Source organism: Neoarius graeffei, chromosome 7 (assembly GCF_027579695.1).
Source record: "Neoarius graeffei isolate fNeoGra1 chromosome 7, fNeoGra1.pri, whole genome shotgun sequence".
Taxonomy (NCBI): domain Eukaryota; kingdom Metazoa; phylum Chordata; class Actinopteri; order Siluriformes; family Ariidae; genus Neoarius; species Neoarius graeffei.
Window position 1 is genome coordinate 60,518,568 of NC_083575.1, and position 19,990 is coordinate 60,538,557.

Here is a 19,990-nt window from a genome sequence, read left to right on the forward strand (position 1 = left end):
TGGGGTACATGTCAGAGCCCCTATGAGTTGTTGGCCTATCAAGTTTCAGCACATTTCAGCAATTAGAAGATTTTTTATGAATTTTTAAGCATGTAAAATTGTATTGTGCAAATTGATTGGCGTATAACTTCGAAACGGTTCATCATAACTTCAATGTAAATTGTAACTTTTGTCAGCCATGTCTGTAGATGATGTGTATCCATTTTGGTGACATTCCCATGGACGGCCTAGGAGTAGTTGCAGCCTCTTTGGGGACAGGCATTTCGCACAAAAGTAAAATTACCTCACTTCCTGTTGGGCGTGGCTATGCATTCATAGGTACTTTTTTTGTTCGTCTCAGTAAGATACATATGTGAACCAAATTTCGTTCCTCTACGACAAACTATATGGCAACCAGGAGCCTTCGAAAAAAGGCAAAATTTTCAAGGCGTTAGGGGGCGCTATAGAGGCCCAGAGCCCCGCCCAGATCTGGGGTTTTGGATCTGAGTAGCGTAGGGGATGCCGATAAAATGATCCAAAATATGCGCGTTTTCGTCCACAGGAAGTGCCCCAAAAAAGGCCGAACAGCGACCGCGACTAAGGAATAATAATAATAATAATAATAATAAAAAACCGAACAAGATCAATAGGGCCTTCGCCCTATAGGGCTCGGGCCCTAATTAGAACCTTGCCCTATACCAGCCTTGTTTGGAGTCCTCCCAGACACCATCAATTTATCTTTATCCAAATTAGACTTCGCTGCTTTTATGTTTCTTATTGCTAGGAGGCTAATTTTGATTTACTGGAAAGCCAAGCATCCTCCTTCGCACTCCCTTTGGATAAGGGAAGTGCTATTCTTTTCAAAACTTGAGAAAATTAGACACTTAAGGAGAGGAGCTGTGTCCAAATTCTATAAAATCTGGGAGCCTTTTCTTGCCCATGTTGAATCCTTAGACCTGACGCTGCCAGATGCCTTGTAATTCACCTGCTCTTACATCTTCCATAATGTACTATTGACCTAAGACCCCCCCCCCACCCCTTTCTGTTGGTGCTCTCTCTAGAGCGATTTTTTTTTCTTTGTGTGTCTGTTTCTTTTGTGTTCTTTCCCTTCTCTTCTATTGTCTTTGTTAGGCTTGTTTTTATTTATTTATTTATTTATTTATTTATTTTTTAAATTTATTTTATTTTATGTTTAAGCACAGCATAAGCTCAGGTGGGTGGGTGGGTTGGAGGGGGATTTGTGGATCTTGTTTATTATATTGTCTATTATAGTTAATGTTTTACTTTCCATCCCGGATTGTATTATATTTCAACTGTATCTCCTGAATGTATTAAGAAAACTTTCAAAATAAACCATGGAAAAAAAAAAAAACAGCAGCAAAAGTAATGGCGACTATGTCTGCAGGCCCATTATATTGTTTTCCCAATTGTCCAAATCATTACTTTAACAAGTCACACCAGCACTTGTCTCCCACGTGAAAGGGGTGTGTGGTGGAGATAATATTGTATTATTGACCTTGGTACAAATTTTATGCAACTTATCTATAAGGGCTGCAGAATACTCATCCATATGCATTTTCAAATCAGAGGTACCCGGAGCCGGAGTTCCCTTCTTCCAGGGGAGAATTTCTTGGTGTCACACGAATTTCAGCCAGAATGAATTATGGATTACAGAACCAAACCTGTGTCCTGCATGACCTTAATTAATTTGTCTTTCAATGTTCGATTAGTATGTTCTACGATACCAGAGGATTGAGGAATGTGAAAACACTAGTTTAGTTTAGAGATACTTACAAAGGTTTTGTGTGACTTTTGAGGTGAAAGGGGTACCTTTGTCTGAGTCTATGGCATTTGAAACCCCATAACTATAACAATAATTATTATTATTGATTTCTTATTATTTTATTGTTCTGCTTTTATTGTTTGTTTTCTTTTTTTTACTGTCCAGTGTCCTTGGGTACCTTGAAAGGCACTTATAAATAAAATGTATCATTATTATTATTATAACTAGGTATCAAAACGAGTAACTACCTTCGTGTTCTCTCGAGAACAGGGAAAAACTTCTACCCATTTAGAGAATTTGTCCACAATCAAGATGACAAAAATCAAATGAGAAAGAAAGAGCGTATGTCTCATGCAGAATATCAGGCTGATATTGATTGAACACACAGAATAACCACGGAGGTATGATAAATATCATAAATTATAGAACAAGAACCATCAAAACAAAGAGTACTTCCCCCATCCCTAGAGGGCTGGAGGAGAGATCAGACCTGATACTAGTAGTATGTACGATTTTTAGACAGACAATATCAATGTCATCCCAAGTATCATCCCGAGAATTAAGGAGGCGTGCGAGAGCGCGACCTACATTATCAAAAGAGGATGTGACACCAACTTCGAGATTGTTAGTAAAACAGAGAATAAATAGTCATATGTTAATTTAATTATCTATTAAATTACTGATTAATTAATTTAATGGGTCTGTCAATTTTGCAACCATCAAACCATCAAAGCACATGCGGAGACAGCCCCCAGACACGCAAGTAAGCCTTGAGCGACAATGTCCAATGTTTTGGATAAAAACGCACAATGATGCATTTCCCCCCCTCATGCTCCCCAGAGGCTGTGCCTTGGTGTTCACAGGCATAGAGGTGGAAGGGCTTGAAGTGAGCAGGTAACCCAGGGGTGGAACAAAGGGTGCTTTTGAGGGAGTGATAAGCGACCACCATAGCGTCAGTCCAGGTCAAAGGATGTTGCAGTGGATCGTGATGAGAGATTGCGGAGAGAAGATTGTCATATAAAAAGCAGTCAGGGATCCATTTTCTGACCCAGCAGGGCGTTTTGTGTCTAGAATGACAGCCTTGAGAAAGTTCAAAAGTTCAAATACTTAAGTGTCCATACAATATTGCAGCTTGGTTCTGGAAACCTTAAAGCCCTTATGCGCCAGATGTTGAAGCAGGTGCAAGTGTCAGTGTCTTGGCAGATTTCTGGTGACTCAGCAGATACCAGAACACACAGACCACTGAGTCCTGAGGGAGGGAGAAGGTCACAGAGCGCGTTATGAATTACAGCTGAAAAAAAAAAAAACAGCAGGAGAGTCAAATGAAACCTTGAGTCCAACGCTATCTCCTCATGTGCGTGGAAAAAGGCAGAACAAAGATCATTAATTTTCATTAATGGAAAAACAGCAATGATGAGCAGGAACCTGTGACATTACAGAAGAAACAATCAATTCATTAATCTTACGTAAATCTTGTGTAAAGTGTCTCGCCACGCCTTGCTCGAGAAGAGACTGTAGGATGACATCGGTCCAAAGAGAGAGAGGTATCGCTTATTATAAACAGGATGCACATGAATAGTTTCATGTCAATTTAAGTTCCAGGTTGCAGTGCAACAAAATGCGGAAAGGTTCAATGACAATGAATACTTATACAAGCCAATGTATCATAATCATGATAATTTATGAAGTTTTTTTCTTAATGGTTAAACAAAGATAAACCCAAGTCTCCGATTTATAAACAAAAAGTTATTCAAGTAAACGTTTGTTAACTCTGTTTCTTGCTGAAAAAATTATGGTTAACTAAATACATTAAAAGCCTATCCATTCCATATCCTCTGTGGTTTTTAAAGGCAAAAGTATGATGGTTTAAAACTCAGCAAACAGTTAATCAGAGCATTTCATATCAATAGTTCGAAATTAGGAGGAACATGTTTAAGCTTAGCCTCATAAGTAGCAATAAGTTTAAAGAAAGAAAAGGAGATAAAAAAAACGGGGCAAATTGAAATGACAAACAATTTCCCTGAATGTAATTTGAATAAAATTGAATAGCTGATAAGCACTTTTGTTGGATTCAATATGTGACAGAGACTCAAAATACATTTTTAATTCAATTAACAGTATTAATGAGAATGAGAATTGGTTGTCTTGGACATTTTGACTTTATGTATATGGAATTTACCTAGTAATATAAAGAGATTACTTATTAAATTTATTATTGTGAGAAAGTGCCAAAAATAATGATTTTCTCTGCTCATTGCAGATTTCTGTGGCTGTCCTTGCCTGCTATTCTTGCATGAGTTGTTTGTTTATATTATAGCTATCTGTAACAGTCTGGGAGCCCTTATCTCAATGTTGACTGAGAAAGAGACAGAGAGACTATAGAGACGGAACAATTATTCAAAAAATGAAGTAAAGAGCAGGTTAGATCGCTGTTGAACTAATTTCATGCTTCCCAGACAAGACAAGTCCACATTTCGCTAAAACGCGTCAGAAACAGGAGTATATAGGATATTTAAAGGTTAGAATTACATATGATTAATAAAAATACCACTACACCAGCGGCGGTGAGAGCGCCGAATCCTAACCACTAGACCACTACATGATCAGTTTTAAAATGTTTTAGATCAACATTAAACATTAGGTTAAACATTAAACTTTTCGGCATTTCCATTCACACGTAGGGTAAATATATTTGATGCCTTTTATTATGCCTTTAAACAGGAAGTGGTATAATACTCAATATTTTAAAAGTGATTCCTGATAAATATCTTCAAATCTGAAAGTGATATTTGATTTGGCTAAATTAATCAAACTCTAAGCCTTAAATATATTTCTTCTGTTTTTACCATGTCCGCCCAATTTAAGTGAAAGTTTTAAAATGGTTTTTGTGTTGTATTTGCTTGTACAGTTATTTCATTATTTAAGGTCTGAACGCATAGAATTACTGCCCAAATCTGATGAGACGAGAGTTTTGCCCTAAAGAGCTGTTTTTTCTTTTATCCAGTGCGCATGCCCAGTTCACAAGCATCATGGGAACTGGAGTTCTCATAATTTTGAAAACTTCGTAGTTTTCAAAATAGCTGCACTATTAATTATTAAAACGCATTAATAGTCTTGTAGAGTGCTCGCAGACCACTCGTGACTTTCCTGATAACTTTCCAGTTACAAGTTTCGGACTATCAACACACAATGAATATAAAATAAAATGCAGATGATCTACTCACCAAACGCTGAAACTAATTGATTAAGAAGCAGATTTTTCCTCTGATGATGTTAAGGGAAGAGGATCTCTTCTCTTGGATTTCTAACAGTGATGAGATTCACAGACGATTCGGATCTTCTTCGGGATGAAACATAAATGACTCGATCGAGCGAATCGATACAGACGCATGGACTGCATTTGTTGAGTTCATGCACACGTAATGGTTTGAGGAAAGTTCATACTTTAATTTCATGCAGCATGAAAGTGTGATTATTGTTTACAATTTGAAAACAGGAATACAAATAAGGTTTCCGTAGTTTCTGAAGAATCAAGAGTGAATCAAGTAAATTGATTCACACGCATACGAGTTTGTTCTAAAGAATCGATTCAGTGAAGCTTTCGTTGAGATTAAAATGCACACCCATGTCAACTTATACAGAATGTCCGTATTTTATACGGATTTGATTCAATAAACATAGTATACGGGCGTACAAATAAAGTTATACGGATTCTTTTTAACAAAAAAACCCTTCAATATTTATTTAGAGCTATAATCAATTCCCACGATGATAAAAGAGCACATAACATTTACACTTTGTGGGGTTTTTTTTTTGTCAAACACTGAAGCTTTGTATTCATTCTTAAAGTTTATTGAATAAAAAGTACCTGGGATATATCATTGTTAATTATCATTCAAATTTTAGGTAAATCATTTTAATTTGCATCTTATAAGGATTTTATAAGGGAAATAAGGACTTTGGAAGTTGGTTATACAGGTTTGATTCACCAAAGGTTTGACATTTATGCACACCAGGAACACAGTTCTAACTGTTCATGTCCAGAGTACTGATTTGTTGTTTCATTATTTTGTGCATATCCAGTAATGCCTTATATAAATGCTAAAATAATTAAATGTACATTACACAGCTCCCAGAGATTGCAAATACCTGAATGAGGATAAATCAAAACTGAGCCGGCCAAATTGTCTAGAATCTGTGTAGAATGCTAAACCACATCCAATCCCGTGGGTTTTTTCTCGGGGTCCGTGTACCTTAATACAATAATACAATTAATATAATACAATTTTTCCCCCCATGGTGGCTGCACGAAGGAATCAAAGATTAAAAGCGCGCTCTTCCCGTGACAGCTCCTTCACTTCACGAGGGTCACCTTCCCGTAAACAAATTACGAGGTTTACCAATCTTCCCGTGGCTCTACCAAGCCCCGTCACGTCCCGTAAACAAGAGTCTACGAGGTTCCCCAAAACATCCCGTGCCTCTACACGAGGTTTACCAAGAACATAACCAGAATTATAAACAACTGGGTCTCTTTTCTTTTTTTAAATTACTACCAACCAGGCGGAAGTCTAACCAATCAATTATAAATTAAAAATTAAAATAATTTACTCACCTGGTTGGCAGTATCCCACTTCTGACACCAAATTGTTGGGGTTCAACCCAGCAAGAGACCCCGATTCCTTCGTGGGCCCCCCTCGGATCCGAGGACGAATGATCAGGTCGAGAGAAACAGACAAGGGAACACCAGAGAGTTCACATGCCAGTTTATTCGCACAGTCACTTCGTCGAAATGAAAACATTCTTGGAAACATCTTATAGTATCTCTGTGTTTATGTTTTGTCTTCATTTGTGTGTGTGTGTGTGTGTGTGTAATGGGTGTGCGTCTATGTGGAAGTGGGTAATGATCTTGAATCAATCATAATATAAAAACATATTTCTGATGACAGTAAGGTACAGATAGATATCAGAGTCTCGGCTTATGGTCAGTATTATGGTTAGAGCATGGAATGTCTAAACACAGAATGTCTAGTTTACGGAGTCTATTCAGAGAAGGTCAAAGACACTAGTTTGCACAGAAAGGATCTAATAATTTAACATAATTTCTTAACACATGAATGTGTGTTAAGTCAGTAAATTACATCTTGATTTCATCAACATAAGCAAAATAACAAATAACAATATGTCTTTAATAATGCTAAAACAAAGAATGTTATAAGAAAATAAACATAAAAAATAAGAACAACTTAAACATAAGAACAATGAGAATATGTCTGAAAGAGAGAGAACAATTAAACAACTAACAGGATTAAACTCATAACTAAATTAGGTTAATACTTTTAAACTAAAAACCCTTAGAATCATAAGATCTTAACTATAATTATAATGTCATTATGAAACTAATCTAAAACTATAAAACTAACATTAATCACGGAATGCATTCATTAATTACGGGATCCAAATCACTACCATAGTATATTTCAAGCTTTTAAGAAGCTATAAACCTAAGTTTCAACTAAACATGAATTAACATAAACATGAACCTTAATTCTACCATTTCAGAGTGTGTGTGGGTCGATCTGACACCAAAACAGACCTTGGTGAATCTTTCAGACACCTCTCTGAATGAATACACATTCATATCAAAAAATAAACAAAATGTTCCCAAACAATGTCCAGCCGAGACAGAAGGTCATTTTTAACTGAACCTTAAGTTAATCCTTAATTTTGTCACCATTTTAATAAATTACTGCCTTCTTGGTCAAGAATAATACTTATATAAACCTAACAGTCGGTTACTATTACAATTATAATAACTTTTAATTAACAATTATTCGCTGAAGGTGAAGTGAATATCGGTGAATAATAACTGAGACGAAGTCCAAGTTATTCACCGATATTCACTGAGCCTGAGGTGGATAATTGTTTTAATATAAATATATTGGTGATTGTTTAAAAAAAAATTAAAAATCCTTTATTTAAACCTTCAAAAGCAGCATGCAAATGTAATAAAGGCATGGCACAGACTTGTGTCACTTATCTATGCCGACTGACATAAAATACTTTGTCTTGAAATAGATAAAATAAATCACAATTCCACCTTACATTTGAATAGTTTGGGACCAAACTTCATAGCATCTTTAGTGTTTTTAGGAGCATTTTCTTTTCATAATTTTAACTTCTTTCTTATGGTGATGAAGTGATTGGCCACCATTTTGCCGAGTCACTCGAGGTGATTATTGAGAAATAGTCAGAATTTCTTGACCAATCAGCGCATGCAATTTCCTGTAATCACCTCTGTATTTATACTAATATTGATTAATTATGGTTTTGTCCATAGTAATGTCATTAAAAAATGGCTATGCACTTATAGCGTCAGAACGATGGTCCTGGAGAACCCCTTGTCCTGCACATTTTAGTGTTTTCCTGACTCCCAACACATCTGATTTAATTAATCACCTAACAGCACTTCCTAAGTTGAAGTGGACATGTCCATTAATAAATGTGTGTGCTCTTGTTCATTATTGATGTGTTTTCCTCCCTATTTTCTTATCAGCTAGACTTGCTTTAAAAATGACTGCCATCTACTCTGGCGTCCATCAAAAACTGAACAGCCATCTCACACCATGGCCAGACAAGCTGAAGCTGGCTCGATTTGCATGGGTATCCAATCAGTGCTTTCTTCCAAATAAGGAACAGGTTAATGTTCATTTTCTTTCTCATGCTTTGGGATTTTGATTTAATTAATGTCATGTTTAATGTCTCTTTGGACAAGCATTTATGTCTTTCTGATAACAATACAGTTATATGTAGCATGATCTCCAAAATTAGGTCTAATTGTTAAGGTGACGTACAATCTAGGAATACCATAAATTATGCACAACTCTCAGATCACACATCTTTCATTGTCATTTTATCCTTCATCCTGTTCCTGTCATACTATCTTTCATTGTTTTTTTATTTTCAGTTTTTGTTTAACTGGGTTGCTCGTGCCCTTTCCGGTTATTACGGCAAGAAAGTAGAGGTGCCACAAGAGGTTGTGGAGGGCTTATGGACATACCTGAAGGAAATTCTTCATAGTAAGAGGCTTTGTAATGTCTTGAGCACAGGAAAGACCATTAACATACACCCAACAGTTCCCCAGGTATTTAATCCACAACACAGACCAATTTCAGGTTTTTGATTTTGTTTTAGATATTACTAAGCTACATACTGTCTTCAGTTGTTTAATAATTTTATTAAACATATCAGTGCCACTTTATCTTACTTTGATTGTGTATACTTGGGAGGTAAAATCTTTTATCGCCCAAAAACAAGTTGTGGTTTTTTTTCTCTTCTCCAAACTTTTCAAAACAGTACACTTATAAACAGTGTGGGAAATTTTAAGGAATTTTAAGCAGACTGTCACTGGACAGACAAGTCTGAAACGTTGTCTATCTGTCCAAATTTCAGCCTGTTTGAATGACGGGCCAAAGGCCCGGAATGATGCGGCCAGGGGTCTGCGGCCCACCTTAGGGCCCTGGAAGCTGAAGGGCTTTAGATGCCTGGAGATGGCTTCTCAGCTATTTCCAGGCACATTTTTGTGATCGTCAAAGGCCAAATTACACTAGACATTAGTTGCTAATTACACTACACTACGAATTGAATATAATTTACAAGAAAATGTCAGAAGATTCAAGAAAAACATGCTTAAAGTTACACCCAAGAAAACAGTAGCACACACAGGTCAGCTCCATGTCTAGAAAAAAAGTATGGGGGGGCAAGGATGTTTCAGTTGGTTATAACTTACTGGTACTCATATATAGGTACTATAATAACATTCAAAAATGATTATTTTTATACTATGTTTAATAAGTCTATAAGAAATTTAGTGATTAACAACAACTATTCTTACATAATGGAGTTAAAATTTTGAGTACAAGATTTCAAGCAACTTTGTAAAAAAAATGACTTTTAAAATGGCTCAAAACTAGACATGGTCATATCATTTGGCATTTAGACTAAAATCTGCTGAACTAGAACTTAGAAAATAGAAGAAGACACCATGAAAGAGTAACCAGTCAAAACCGAAAGAGTGAAAGTGATTATCATGCTGCTTCCTTGTGAATAGTCTTTTATGAACGTGTAAGTGGGAGCTCAGTGCTCCGACTCCGGTGTAACTGAGTAAGGTGACAAGTTTTATGTTTCATCTGATTTAGGTAATTTTAAAAAATATAATATTATTTGGCAATGGGCGCATAGGAAAGTGGAAAGTATAAAGTTTGTCAATATGTTTATCATGCTTGAATGATAAAAACTCGCAAAGATATTTATATGAATACATGACCTACTCATTCTAAACCTACCGAGCTTCGTTGGCAAAGCTCTCAACCCCAGAGGGTTAAAATACGATGGAAAAAAACACTTTGTCAGAGTCCAAAACCTGTAGTAGTCTATTTTCTTTTAATGTTAGTTGTATACCTACCCAGCTGATAACAGTGTTGCGTGGTGTCATGCCAGAATGCACTCCTACTCGCTGATGAGAGGCGACTTGTCATTCATCGAGAGCATTCGCAATCGGCCAATCACAGGCCATGTTACGACATAATGTATTCGCCCAGTGTAACGTTTGGAAGAAAATTAGATTAAACCCATATCTTTACAATTTTTCATGGGCCATCCTGTCTGATGCTTTTGAAATACAGACAGACAAATGTGAAAATTACTGGTCAATGTCCGCCATTCCACCCTTGTTTCCCACGCTGCTTATAAGATACAATCCTCAAATGGATTGTGAAAATTGCTTCAAACTAACCCTGAACATTAAAAAAAATGCCTATTTGTTTTTTTCCCCTTAGATGATTAATGAAAGGATTCTGGAAAGCACTTCAGGAACTCTGTCTGTCAACCTGTCCACTGTTTTGAGTTGTTGTGAAGGAATCTTGTCATTTCCTGGCCTTGCTGTTACATACACTGCCAGATATGATCTGCTGGTGGAGCTTGTGGTTCGGACCAGTGGCTTGGCCTGTTTTCAACTCCAGCAACAGGAGTCTGCAGAGCCTCTATCAGTTAAGGTGTTTGAAATTCTGCTTCTTGTACTCAGCACCTATTTGACTGCACAAAGGCAGCAAGGAAACCCTAAGAGAGTTTTTGTCCAGGTGACCGAGCACCTTCTTCAGCCACTCTGCCTGTTAAGACACTTAATAACCTCTAGAACATGGACAGAGAAAGATGATACAAGGATTCGGCAACAAATGAGCAAAGCGATCCGGAGCAAAGTGGACTTGATTCTTCGGTCTGCTCTTTTCTACCACGAGCACCTACATTATTACCAAGAAGAAGTTCTCCCATCAGAACAGGGATCAGGTGGAAAAAAGGGATCTGCAGGCAAAACTTTTCTCTGCCCTGCTGCAACCATTCTATCAAAGCTTGTGCATGGACATGATGCTCATGATGAGTCTTTCTTTTATGGTGTCCGATCCAGTTCTCTGCCATTGCTCTTCAAATTTGCTTTAGATGCCTTTTGCAAAAAAGGAGAGAACAAGCTGGTTTGCTTTCATCTTATGACAAAGTTTCTTACTGCCCTAGACTTTACAGAGGATCTGAACCTCAAAGAAACATTTAATGAGGCAAACTGGAGCTTTGCTCTGCTTGCCTTAGAGAACATTTTGAACTCCTGTTTGGTGGAAGATATCTATAATGTAGCTGCAGATAAAATACAACATGGAGAGGTGCAGTTAAATTTCTACAGGAAAGTGGCTCGGCTTTTATTCAATAACGCGCAGACCGGTATCCCAGCCTGGTACCGCTGCCTGAAAATACTACTGGCACTAAACCACCAAATTCTAGCATCAGATCTCGATGAGCTTGTCTCTACAGTCTGGGTGGATGCTGACAGCATGGAATTACGGGTGAAGAAAGCTCGAGAGACGCTTATTTGTGAAGTTCTTCAGACCTACGCGAAGCTACGCCAGCTGCCAAGACTTGTTGAAGAACTGCTGGTCATAATCCGTCGACCAGCTGTTGATGAACTGAGGCAGGAGTTGTTGCCTGAGGCTTTGCAAACTTGCTTAAGTCAGTGTTTCTTAGACAACCCTCCTAGCCAGAATCTCGAAATCTGCAGACTTATTCTGGAGAAGATGCAAAATGATCTCCCTTATGCCCAAGAGGGAAGAAGGGAGTCTGCATTAAAGATGTTTTCTCTGAGTGTTCTCATGCATGCAGTGGTTATTAGTCTTAAGACACTAGATGATAGCACTCCTTTGCCCATAGTGAGACAAACTCAAAGTCTCATGGAGGAGATGTTTAAGTTTGTTACGGTTCTGCTGCAGCGTCTTGAGGGAGTTTTGATTACAGATAGCCTCTGGGTAGAGAAGATTCAAGACGCTACTCTTCTCCTTACTCACACTTGGCATGAGGCAGACACTGTCTTTCAAATTCATTGCAGTAAATACACCTCCCCAGCTGGTCCAACTGGTGATGTCAGGGCTGTCTCTGATACCATACAGAAAGCATTGGCATTTACAGAATCAGAAGGCCAAGCCACTAGTCCATTGAGCAGGTTTCTTCAAAAGCTTCTTGCTATCCATAGAATAAAGAGACACTCACTCATCTCACCTTTACTTACCCTGGACATGGACACGCAAGATGTTCTTCATGAAACTGTTCAAATTGTGGTAAATAGTCAAGAACTTTCTGTAAACCTGTACACTGACCAAACATGGGACCGTCAGTTTTGCAGTGTTAATGCTGACACCTATCCAGTGGCCTTCTGGTTTCTACTAACCACTAACCTACCATTAATTGCTCCATACCTCACACAAGAGGTTACATCTCACATAGCAGAGATCATCCTTAACTCCCTGCTTCAGGGCCGCTCAGGAAGCAGTATGGAGAAGACTGATTTGTCGTTCCTATTGATTTCAAAACAATTGCTCGAAAGCACAGTTCTTTGTGAGCTGCCCAACTTGCACTCAGCAGTGGTGACAACTATAACGAACAAGTTTTTTGGACTGCCAAGTCCTTCTGATGTACAGTCCTTTTGTCCCTCATTTTTTAAATCCTGCTCTGAAATTGGTGTTGCATCTGAAGGCAAAATAGGATGCAATGTTGACACCTCATCCTCTTTTAACAGACTAAAAGCCATAGCACAAGAAATTATGGACTGTGCTAAAACTGGTGCTTCTGTCCCCATATCTGAAACACAAGTAGACACACTTCTGCAATTAGTCAGGATAACAAGTGTCTTAAATCCATATGCAGTATCTCCTGAAGATTACGTGGGACTTTTCCTGGGCTTGTTTTTTATTACCTTTTGTGTGCAAAGTAATGAAAATGGGACACTTTCAGTACCAGTTAACCTTTTGAAAGAGCTGTTTGGCCTCATGGATTCACTCTTGGTGGGGAAAAATTCTCATACAATCCTCAAAGTTGTACATGGTAGTACGCTTTTGGAGGTGGCTATGACCTCTCTTTTCTCTTGCTTTGATAAGGATCTATTTCAAAATGTCGACAGTTCAGCTTGGTTTTCTTTTCTCCAGTCAGTCCAAGCTTTCATTCAGAGTATAACGCGTGTTATAGTGGAGCGAAAAAGCAGCGTGCGAATCAATCTGGACAAGTTCACTACTTTTATGATTGATAGAACTTGTGCTGTTGGAACATCATCTGCAGATTCTGGGGATTGTGATGAAGCTCTGTACTCATTTCAGCTTCACTTAGCAACCTTGAGTACACTTTGCAATGAAATGATGTCTTTGCTTGGAAAAAGTCCTCAGCTGGATGAGGCTCTGACTCAGTTGTTGGAGAAGATTATCTTTGTAATGGGGCCTGCTGCTCAGACCATGCTGATAAGAAAGACAGACAGTGGGCTCAGACAGTCATTCTTTATTGATGTGGTAACTGTGATGATCAAGAGCGAGCTAGCAAAGGTCTCTCATCAGACCCAGGATGTTCATGATGGTGATCAACAATACAAGTTATCTAACATGGCACTGTACAATAGCTTTGGCCAGCAGATTTTGCAGGAAATATACCCAGAACCAAAGCCCATGGAGGTTCTTGTTTCATCGCTCCATTATCTCTCAGCATTTTACATGGCTGCAGAAAAAACTCATGAGTCTGATCATGACAGTCTGCATTTTAAGATTCTGCAAAGTGTTTATATGCTGTTATCAGGTAAGCATCCAGTTGAAATGTTCTTGTTACAAAGTTAAACCTTTATCTTTATACACTTTACCTAACTTTTTATTTAAACCTAAAATTCATGTCCCATAGGTGCATGGCTTTCTGTATCAGATGTAAAAGAACTTGAGGTCCCACTTCAGAACCTGCTTACTCAGCTGATGGTCAACTCTTCAGAAAAGCAACTCCAGTCGCTATTACTCATGATAAGGGATGGACTTGTTGCATCCCAGATTGAAGTAGGCTACCACAAAGTGAGTTGTATTTCAAAATGTGATATTGCTGTAAATTATACTTATATACAGTACTGTGCAGAAGTCTTAGGTAACCTATTTTTTTCCAAACTTTATATAAACTTTGTTATATATTTCTATTTTATGACTTCCACAGTATTGAGTCAGTACAAAAACATTTTGAGTTCCAAACATTCATTTTCCAGCACAAAATTAAATGTTACAGAAAAAAAAGTTTGTATCTGAGCAGCATATTACGTAAGCGGCCACTTTTCAGATTGAAAAATAAAACATAATGAAGGCTGCTGGGTTTTGCTGCAAAATTAAGAAGCAAGTGTGACAATCAAAGTGACCAGAAGACCTGTGGCTGGTTCTGCAAGATGCTCAGTAAAACCTACAGCTCATTTCCTTATAAAACTGTACTAATTGGACCTGAGACTACAATTTTTTTTTTTAAGCAAAGGGTCATCTCACAGCAAATATTGGCTTTGTTTAATTTATTATGGCTTACTGCTGTTTATAGTATTTTTTTAATGTTGAAACATTTCATTATTTTTAAGCCATTTTTGGTCAACAGCATTTCTTTACATGTGCCTAAGACTTTTGTAGAGTACTGTATATTAGCAAGAGCCTGTAGTTTTTAATTGACAACCTTTAACATAACACTAATAAACTAACTTGCACTGACAAGGATATATCCATTCCTGCTAACTTAAAATATGTGTAATGACATTGACAGGAAGTGTTTGCAGCTGTGACTCTAATAAAGCTGCTTGCCAGCTGTTCACTGTCAGAAACCGCTTCAGAGATGTTCTGGCGTATTGTTCCTCAGATCATGTCTTCTCTTGTTGTGAGTATTTCATTGCAGCCTTTGTTTAAATGTATTCACGCAATTTGTTAATCAGATTTTTAATTTTCTGCTGACATCAAAAAGGTCTAATGTGATCACATTTTATTTAACATGCTACAAATGCAGGTTTAATGAAGCAGTCATAAAATCATCCAGAATACCTGTCTCACTGATTTATAGAAATCTAATTGAGATACTGCCATTGGGCCTAAATTAATGTGACATAAATAAATCTGATTAGATTTGTCCTACAAAAGATCATGATAAGCTAGATTTTGTATTCATTTTATTGTGACTGTTGAAAATTTCACAAGGGGAAGATGTGAGCGCTAAATTAGCATATTGATAACAGTATTCCTGATATATATTTGCTGTCTGAATTCATAGAAATTTGATTCTGAATTGTTGTATGTTGAATGGAGAGGGTGAAGGGCTGCATTGGCCATATGAAAACAAATTCCTTCTGTATTTTTATAATTTTGCGTGGAGTATTTTTGATTTATGTCAGCCCTGTGATGACCTGGCGACTTGTCCAGGGTGTATCCCGCCTTTTGCCCGTAGTCAGCTGGGATAGGCTCCAGCTTGCCTGCGACCCTGTAGAACAGGATAAAGCGGCTAGAGATGATGAGATGAGGTATTTTTGATTTAATAAATGTGCTGATTTGCAGTTTGTTCTGTACCTGAACACATTCGGTTAAGTATAGCCATGCCCAAGCTAACCTAAACTTTCTGTGGTTAAATAAAGTCTCTTTCCCTTTACATGGTACCATTTAATTAATATGTAGTGTAATCCTGTTTCCAAAAAAGTTGGGACACTGTGTAAAATATAAATAAAACCGGAATGTAATGATTTGTAAATCATGGAAACCTTATGTGTCACTGAAAATAGTGGAAGTGTTCCTGAGCCTATGCAGCAGTTTCCTTTACAGAATCGTATCTGTGTAACGCGGCTGTGACAAACCAGACGCTCGTGGGTTAAAAATAAACTCGATGCTTTAATGAACACAGTGAGAGAAAACAATGTACAAAAGCCAGGCTAGGTCAATACCGAGAAATCTAACACAGTAATGAGGGCTAGACAAATCGGAGTCAAAAAACAGGTGAGGATCGAGAAACCGGGAAGCAAGAGAGACGAGCAAACAAACACAAGGGCTAGGCGAAACAGGAAGAAACCAGAAGGCAAAAAGGGCCATACACAGGAATGTAAACAGAAATAGAAATGCTCAGTAGGCTCACGAAAATGTGGAGGCAATACTGTGCAAAGGGTAAAACAAACAGAGGGGTATAAATACAGAAATAAACAAAGAGGTACAGGTGATGATAATTAGAACTCAGGGGAGCCACTCCTAGGAAGTGGCTCCAGGTTGGCAGATGGAGTGACAGGTGTGTGAGGGGGATTGTGGGAAGTGGAGTCCTGACTGTTAGGTGAGCCCGGGAGCATGACAGTTCTCCACCCCCCCACCCCCCACCCCAAGGAGGCCGAGGGACAAGGGCGACCACGACGACCACCCACCACACTGCTGGGAACACTCCTAAGCGCGCCATCAGAACTGTCACGGTGCTGGACAGAGGGTTGTTGCCGCGGACAACCTCTGGGACCATTGCTGCACAGACTGCCAGGAGGGCTGGACCCATGGCGCCTGGGATGGCCCCTAGGCCGAGGCGCAGGCTTCTCTGGATGATGCTGATGTAACTCCTCCACCTGCCCCGGATCCAGGATATCTCGTGCGGGAACCCAGCTACGCTCCTTGGGCCCATAGCCCTCCCAGTCCACAGGGTACTGCAGGGTCCCTCCTCTCCTTCTGGAGTCCAGCAATCGGTGGACAGCATACCCCGGGGTACCTTCTACGTCCACCGGAGGTGGGGGCGTGACATCGGGTGTGGCCTCGTCCAACGGACCTGAGACAACAGGTTTCAAGAGAGATACATGAAAAGAATTAGAAACGCGGTAATGTACAGGCAGATCCAATTTGTACGTAACTTCATTAATTCGCTGGAGAATTTTAAACTGACCTATGTATTTGGGTAATAATTTTCTACCTCCCTCAGGAAACCTGAAGTCCTGGGTTGACAGCCACACTCGGTCCCCAGGGAGGTAGGTAGGGGTGTCCCATCTAAGGTGATTTGCCAGCTTCTTGTGTCGGCGGAGGTCGTCCTCGATCCACTATTGGGTCTGTTCCCAGACCTGCTCGCTCCATTGCATCCAACTGTCCACGGCCGGGTTGTCAGAGGGCGTGGCAGACCATGGCATTAAGGGGGGTTGGTAACCCAGCATGCACTGAAAGGGTGAGAGACCCATAGCCGAGCTAATTAATGCGTTTTGGGCCATTTCGGCCCAGGGCAAATAATTGGACCAGTCAGCTTGGTTCTCATGACTGTACAGTCTCAAGAACTTTCCCAGTTCTTGGTTAACCCTCTCACATTGACCATTAGACTGGGGATGGTAACCAGAGGTGAGGCTGATGTTAAGTCCCAGCCTCTCAAAAAAAGCAGACCATACTTGTGAGGTGAATTGGGCCCTTGATTGGACACTATATCCTCTGGGATACCAAACATACGGAACACAAAATTAAAAAGGGTTTCAGCTGTCTGAAAGGCGGTGGGTAGGCTAACGAAGGGAATAAATCTAACTCCACGTGAGAACCTATCAACAATGGTCAGGATGACCATGTAATTCTGTGAGGGGGGCAGGTCCATGACAGTCTATCACTACATGTGACCATGGACGGGAAGGGACAGGCAAGGGCATGAGTTTAACGGCAGGGAGAGTTTTGGGTGTTTTGCATTTAGAACAGGTGGTGCAAGAGGAGACAAACCTATGGATATCTGATAGCATATTCTCCCACCAATATCTGCCAGATAATAACTGGTGCATACGTATCTCTCCCAGATGGCTGGACAACAGGGAGGAGTGGGCTCATGTAATCAGCTTACCCTGCATTGAGTGGGTAGATATTTACTTCCTACGGAGCAAGATTCAGGGGTAGAAGTGGCAGATAGTTCTCAGTCGATCTCTTCGTCTATTTCCCATCTAATGGAGGCAACTACAACTGACAGGGGTAGTACATTGACTGCCTCCGGGGAGGATTCGGGACTGGGATATATGCAAGACAGGGCATCTGCTTTAGTATTACAGGATCCGGGGCGATAAGAGATGGAAAAATCAAACCGGGAAAAGAAGAGAGACCATCGAGCCTGATGGGGGTTGGGCCATTTAGCTGACCGTAAATATTCTAGGTTTTTATGATCTGTTAACACGAGGAAGGGATGCATAGCTCCCTCTAGCCAATGACGCCATTCTTCGAAAGCTAGTTTCATGGCCAGCAATTCTCTATCCCCGATACTGTAATTGCGTTCGGCAGGGATCAGTTTGTGGGAGTAGAAGGCGATTGGATGAAGTTTACAGGGGTCACCTATGCACTGGGACAGCACCACTCCAGTGCCTACCTTGGAAGCGTCCACCTCCACCACGAAAGGCTGAGTGGGATCAGGATGCTTCAGAATGGGGGCAGAGGTGAAGGCTACCTTGAGGGATTCGAACGCCTCCTGCACCTGGGGTTTCCATGAAAGTCTCTTGGCCGGTTCTTTCAAAAAGGTGGTAAGGGGAGCTGCTAGACTACTGAAATTGCAAATGAAACAATGGTAGAAATTAGCAAACCCAAGAAATCGTTGGAGCTCCTTTATGGATGTAGGGACGGGCCAATTCGTTACAGCTTTCACTTTCTGATCGTCCATAACGGCACCTTCCGGACTGATGACATAACTTGGGAAGGAAGTAGAAGGGAGATGAAACTCACGTTTCTCTCCCTTAACATACAGGTGATTCTCAAGCAGATGGGTAAGGACGGAACGGACATGACGAATATGAGTTTCAAGATTAGGGGAGTAGATCAAAATTTCCTCGATGTAGGCAATGACATATTTGCCAAGCATATCCTGGAGTACATCGTTTACGAAAGCCTGGAATATGGATGGGGCATTGCGCAACCCGAAGGGCATTACCAAATACTCATAGTGCCCCCCGTGGTAAGAAATGCTGTTTTCCATTCGTCACTTTCTTTTATATGGACTAGGTTGTATGCGCTTCTTAAGTCGAGTTTTGTAAATATTAATGCTCCACAAAGTTGTTCAAGCACTATGGGGACTAAGGGCAGTGGGTAGGAATAAAGTTTCGTGATTTGATTTAACCCACAATAGTCAATGCAGGGCCTAAGTCCCCCATCTTTCTTGTTGACAGAAAATAACCTTGCAGCTGCGGGGGAAGTAGAAGGACGGATGAAACTCTGTTGTAAGGCCTCTTGAATGTATTCCTCCATAGCTCTCTTCTCTGCCTGAGTAAATGGGTAAATCCTAGATTTAGGTGGGAAAGCATCATCTAGTAACTCAATGGAACAATCATATTCTCTGCGAGGGGGAAGTTTGGTAGCACTTTGCTTACTAAATACTTCTAACAGGTCACTGTATTCGGGGGGGTACAGAAACTATGACATTGTCATTGGGGCTTTCTATAGTTGTAGACAACACCTGGGCTGTGGGAATTGTGAGACAATGATCATAACAGTAACTGGACCACGAGAGTATTTCTTTGTCAGACCAGGAGATGACTGGGTTATGTTTTCTGAGCCAGGGTAAACTTAAAATAATGGCATACTCAAGTATTCAGTACAAAAAAATGAATCTCTTCAGAATGCAAAGCACTGACAGTCATAGTAATTGGTTTCGTGACCTGGTCAACAAGTCCTTCTCCCACGGGATTTCCATTGACGGCAGTCAATCTCAGTGGCGTCTCCAGTGGCTCCACGGGAATCTGGAGTTGCTCCACCAGCTCGGCGTGGATAAAGTCCCCCTCAGCTCTGGAATCAATTAATGCTGAAAACACACAGACAGACTGAGGGCAGTTAACTGTCACAGGCAGGAGGAAGGACTTAGAGACCAACCCCTCAGTGGGTGCACTCGCCACATTTCCCGGGGTCGGTGCCAAAGTACTAC

At 39.9% G+C, this 19,990-nt stretch overlaps 1 protein-coding gene across 4 annotated transcripts in view; it reads left to right on the forward strand.

The window, feature by feature from the left end:
* urb2 (URB2 ribosome biogenesis homolog) overlaps positions 1-19,990 on the forward strand; it is a 78,164-nt gene that overhangs the window by 43,399 nt on the left and 14,775 nt on the right. For 3 of the 4 annotated variants that reach the window (XM_060926167.1, XM_060926169.1, XM_060926171.1), the window contains exons 2-6: positions 8,316-8,458; positions 8,727-8,903; positions 10,597-13,912; positions 14,012-14,172; positions 14,891-15,001. In XM_060926167.1, the coding sequence (XP_060782150.1) occupies positions 8,333-8,458; positions 8,727-8,903; positions 10,597-13,912; positions 14,012-14,172; positions 14,891-15,001 (3,891 nt within the window). In that variant the 5' untranslated portion in view covers positions 8,316-8,332. The remainder of the gene's footprint in view (positions 1-8,315; positions 8,459-8,726; positions 8,904-10,596; positions 13,913-14,011; positions 14,173-14,890; positions 15,002-19,990) is intronic. The other variant, XM_060926170.1, reaches the window with a different exon arrangement.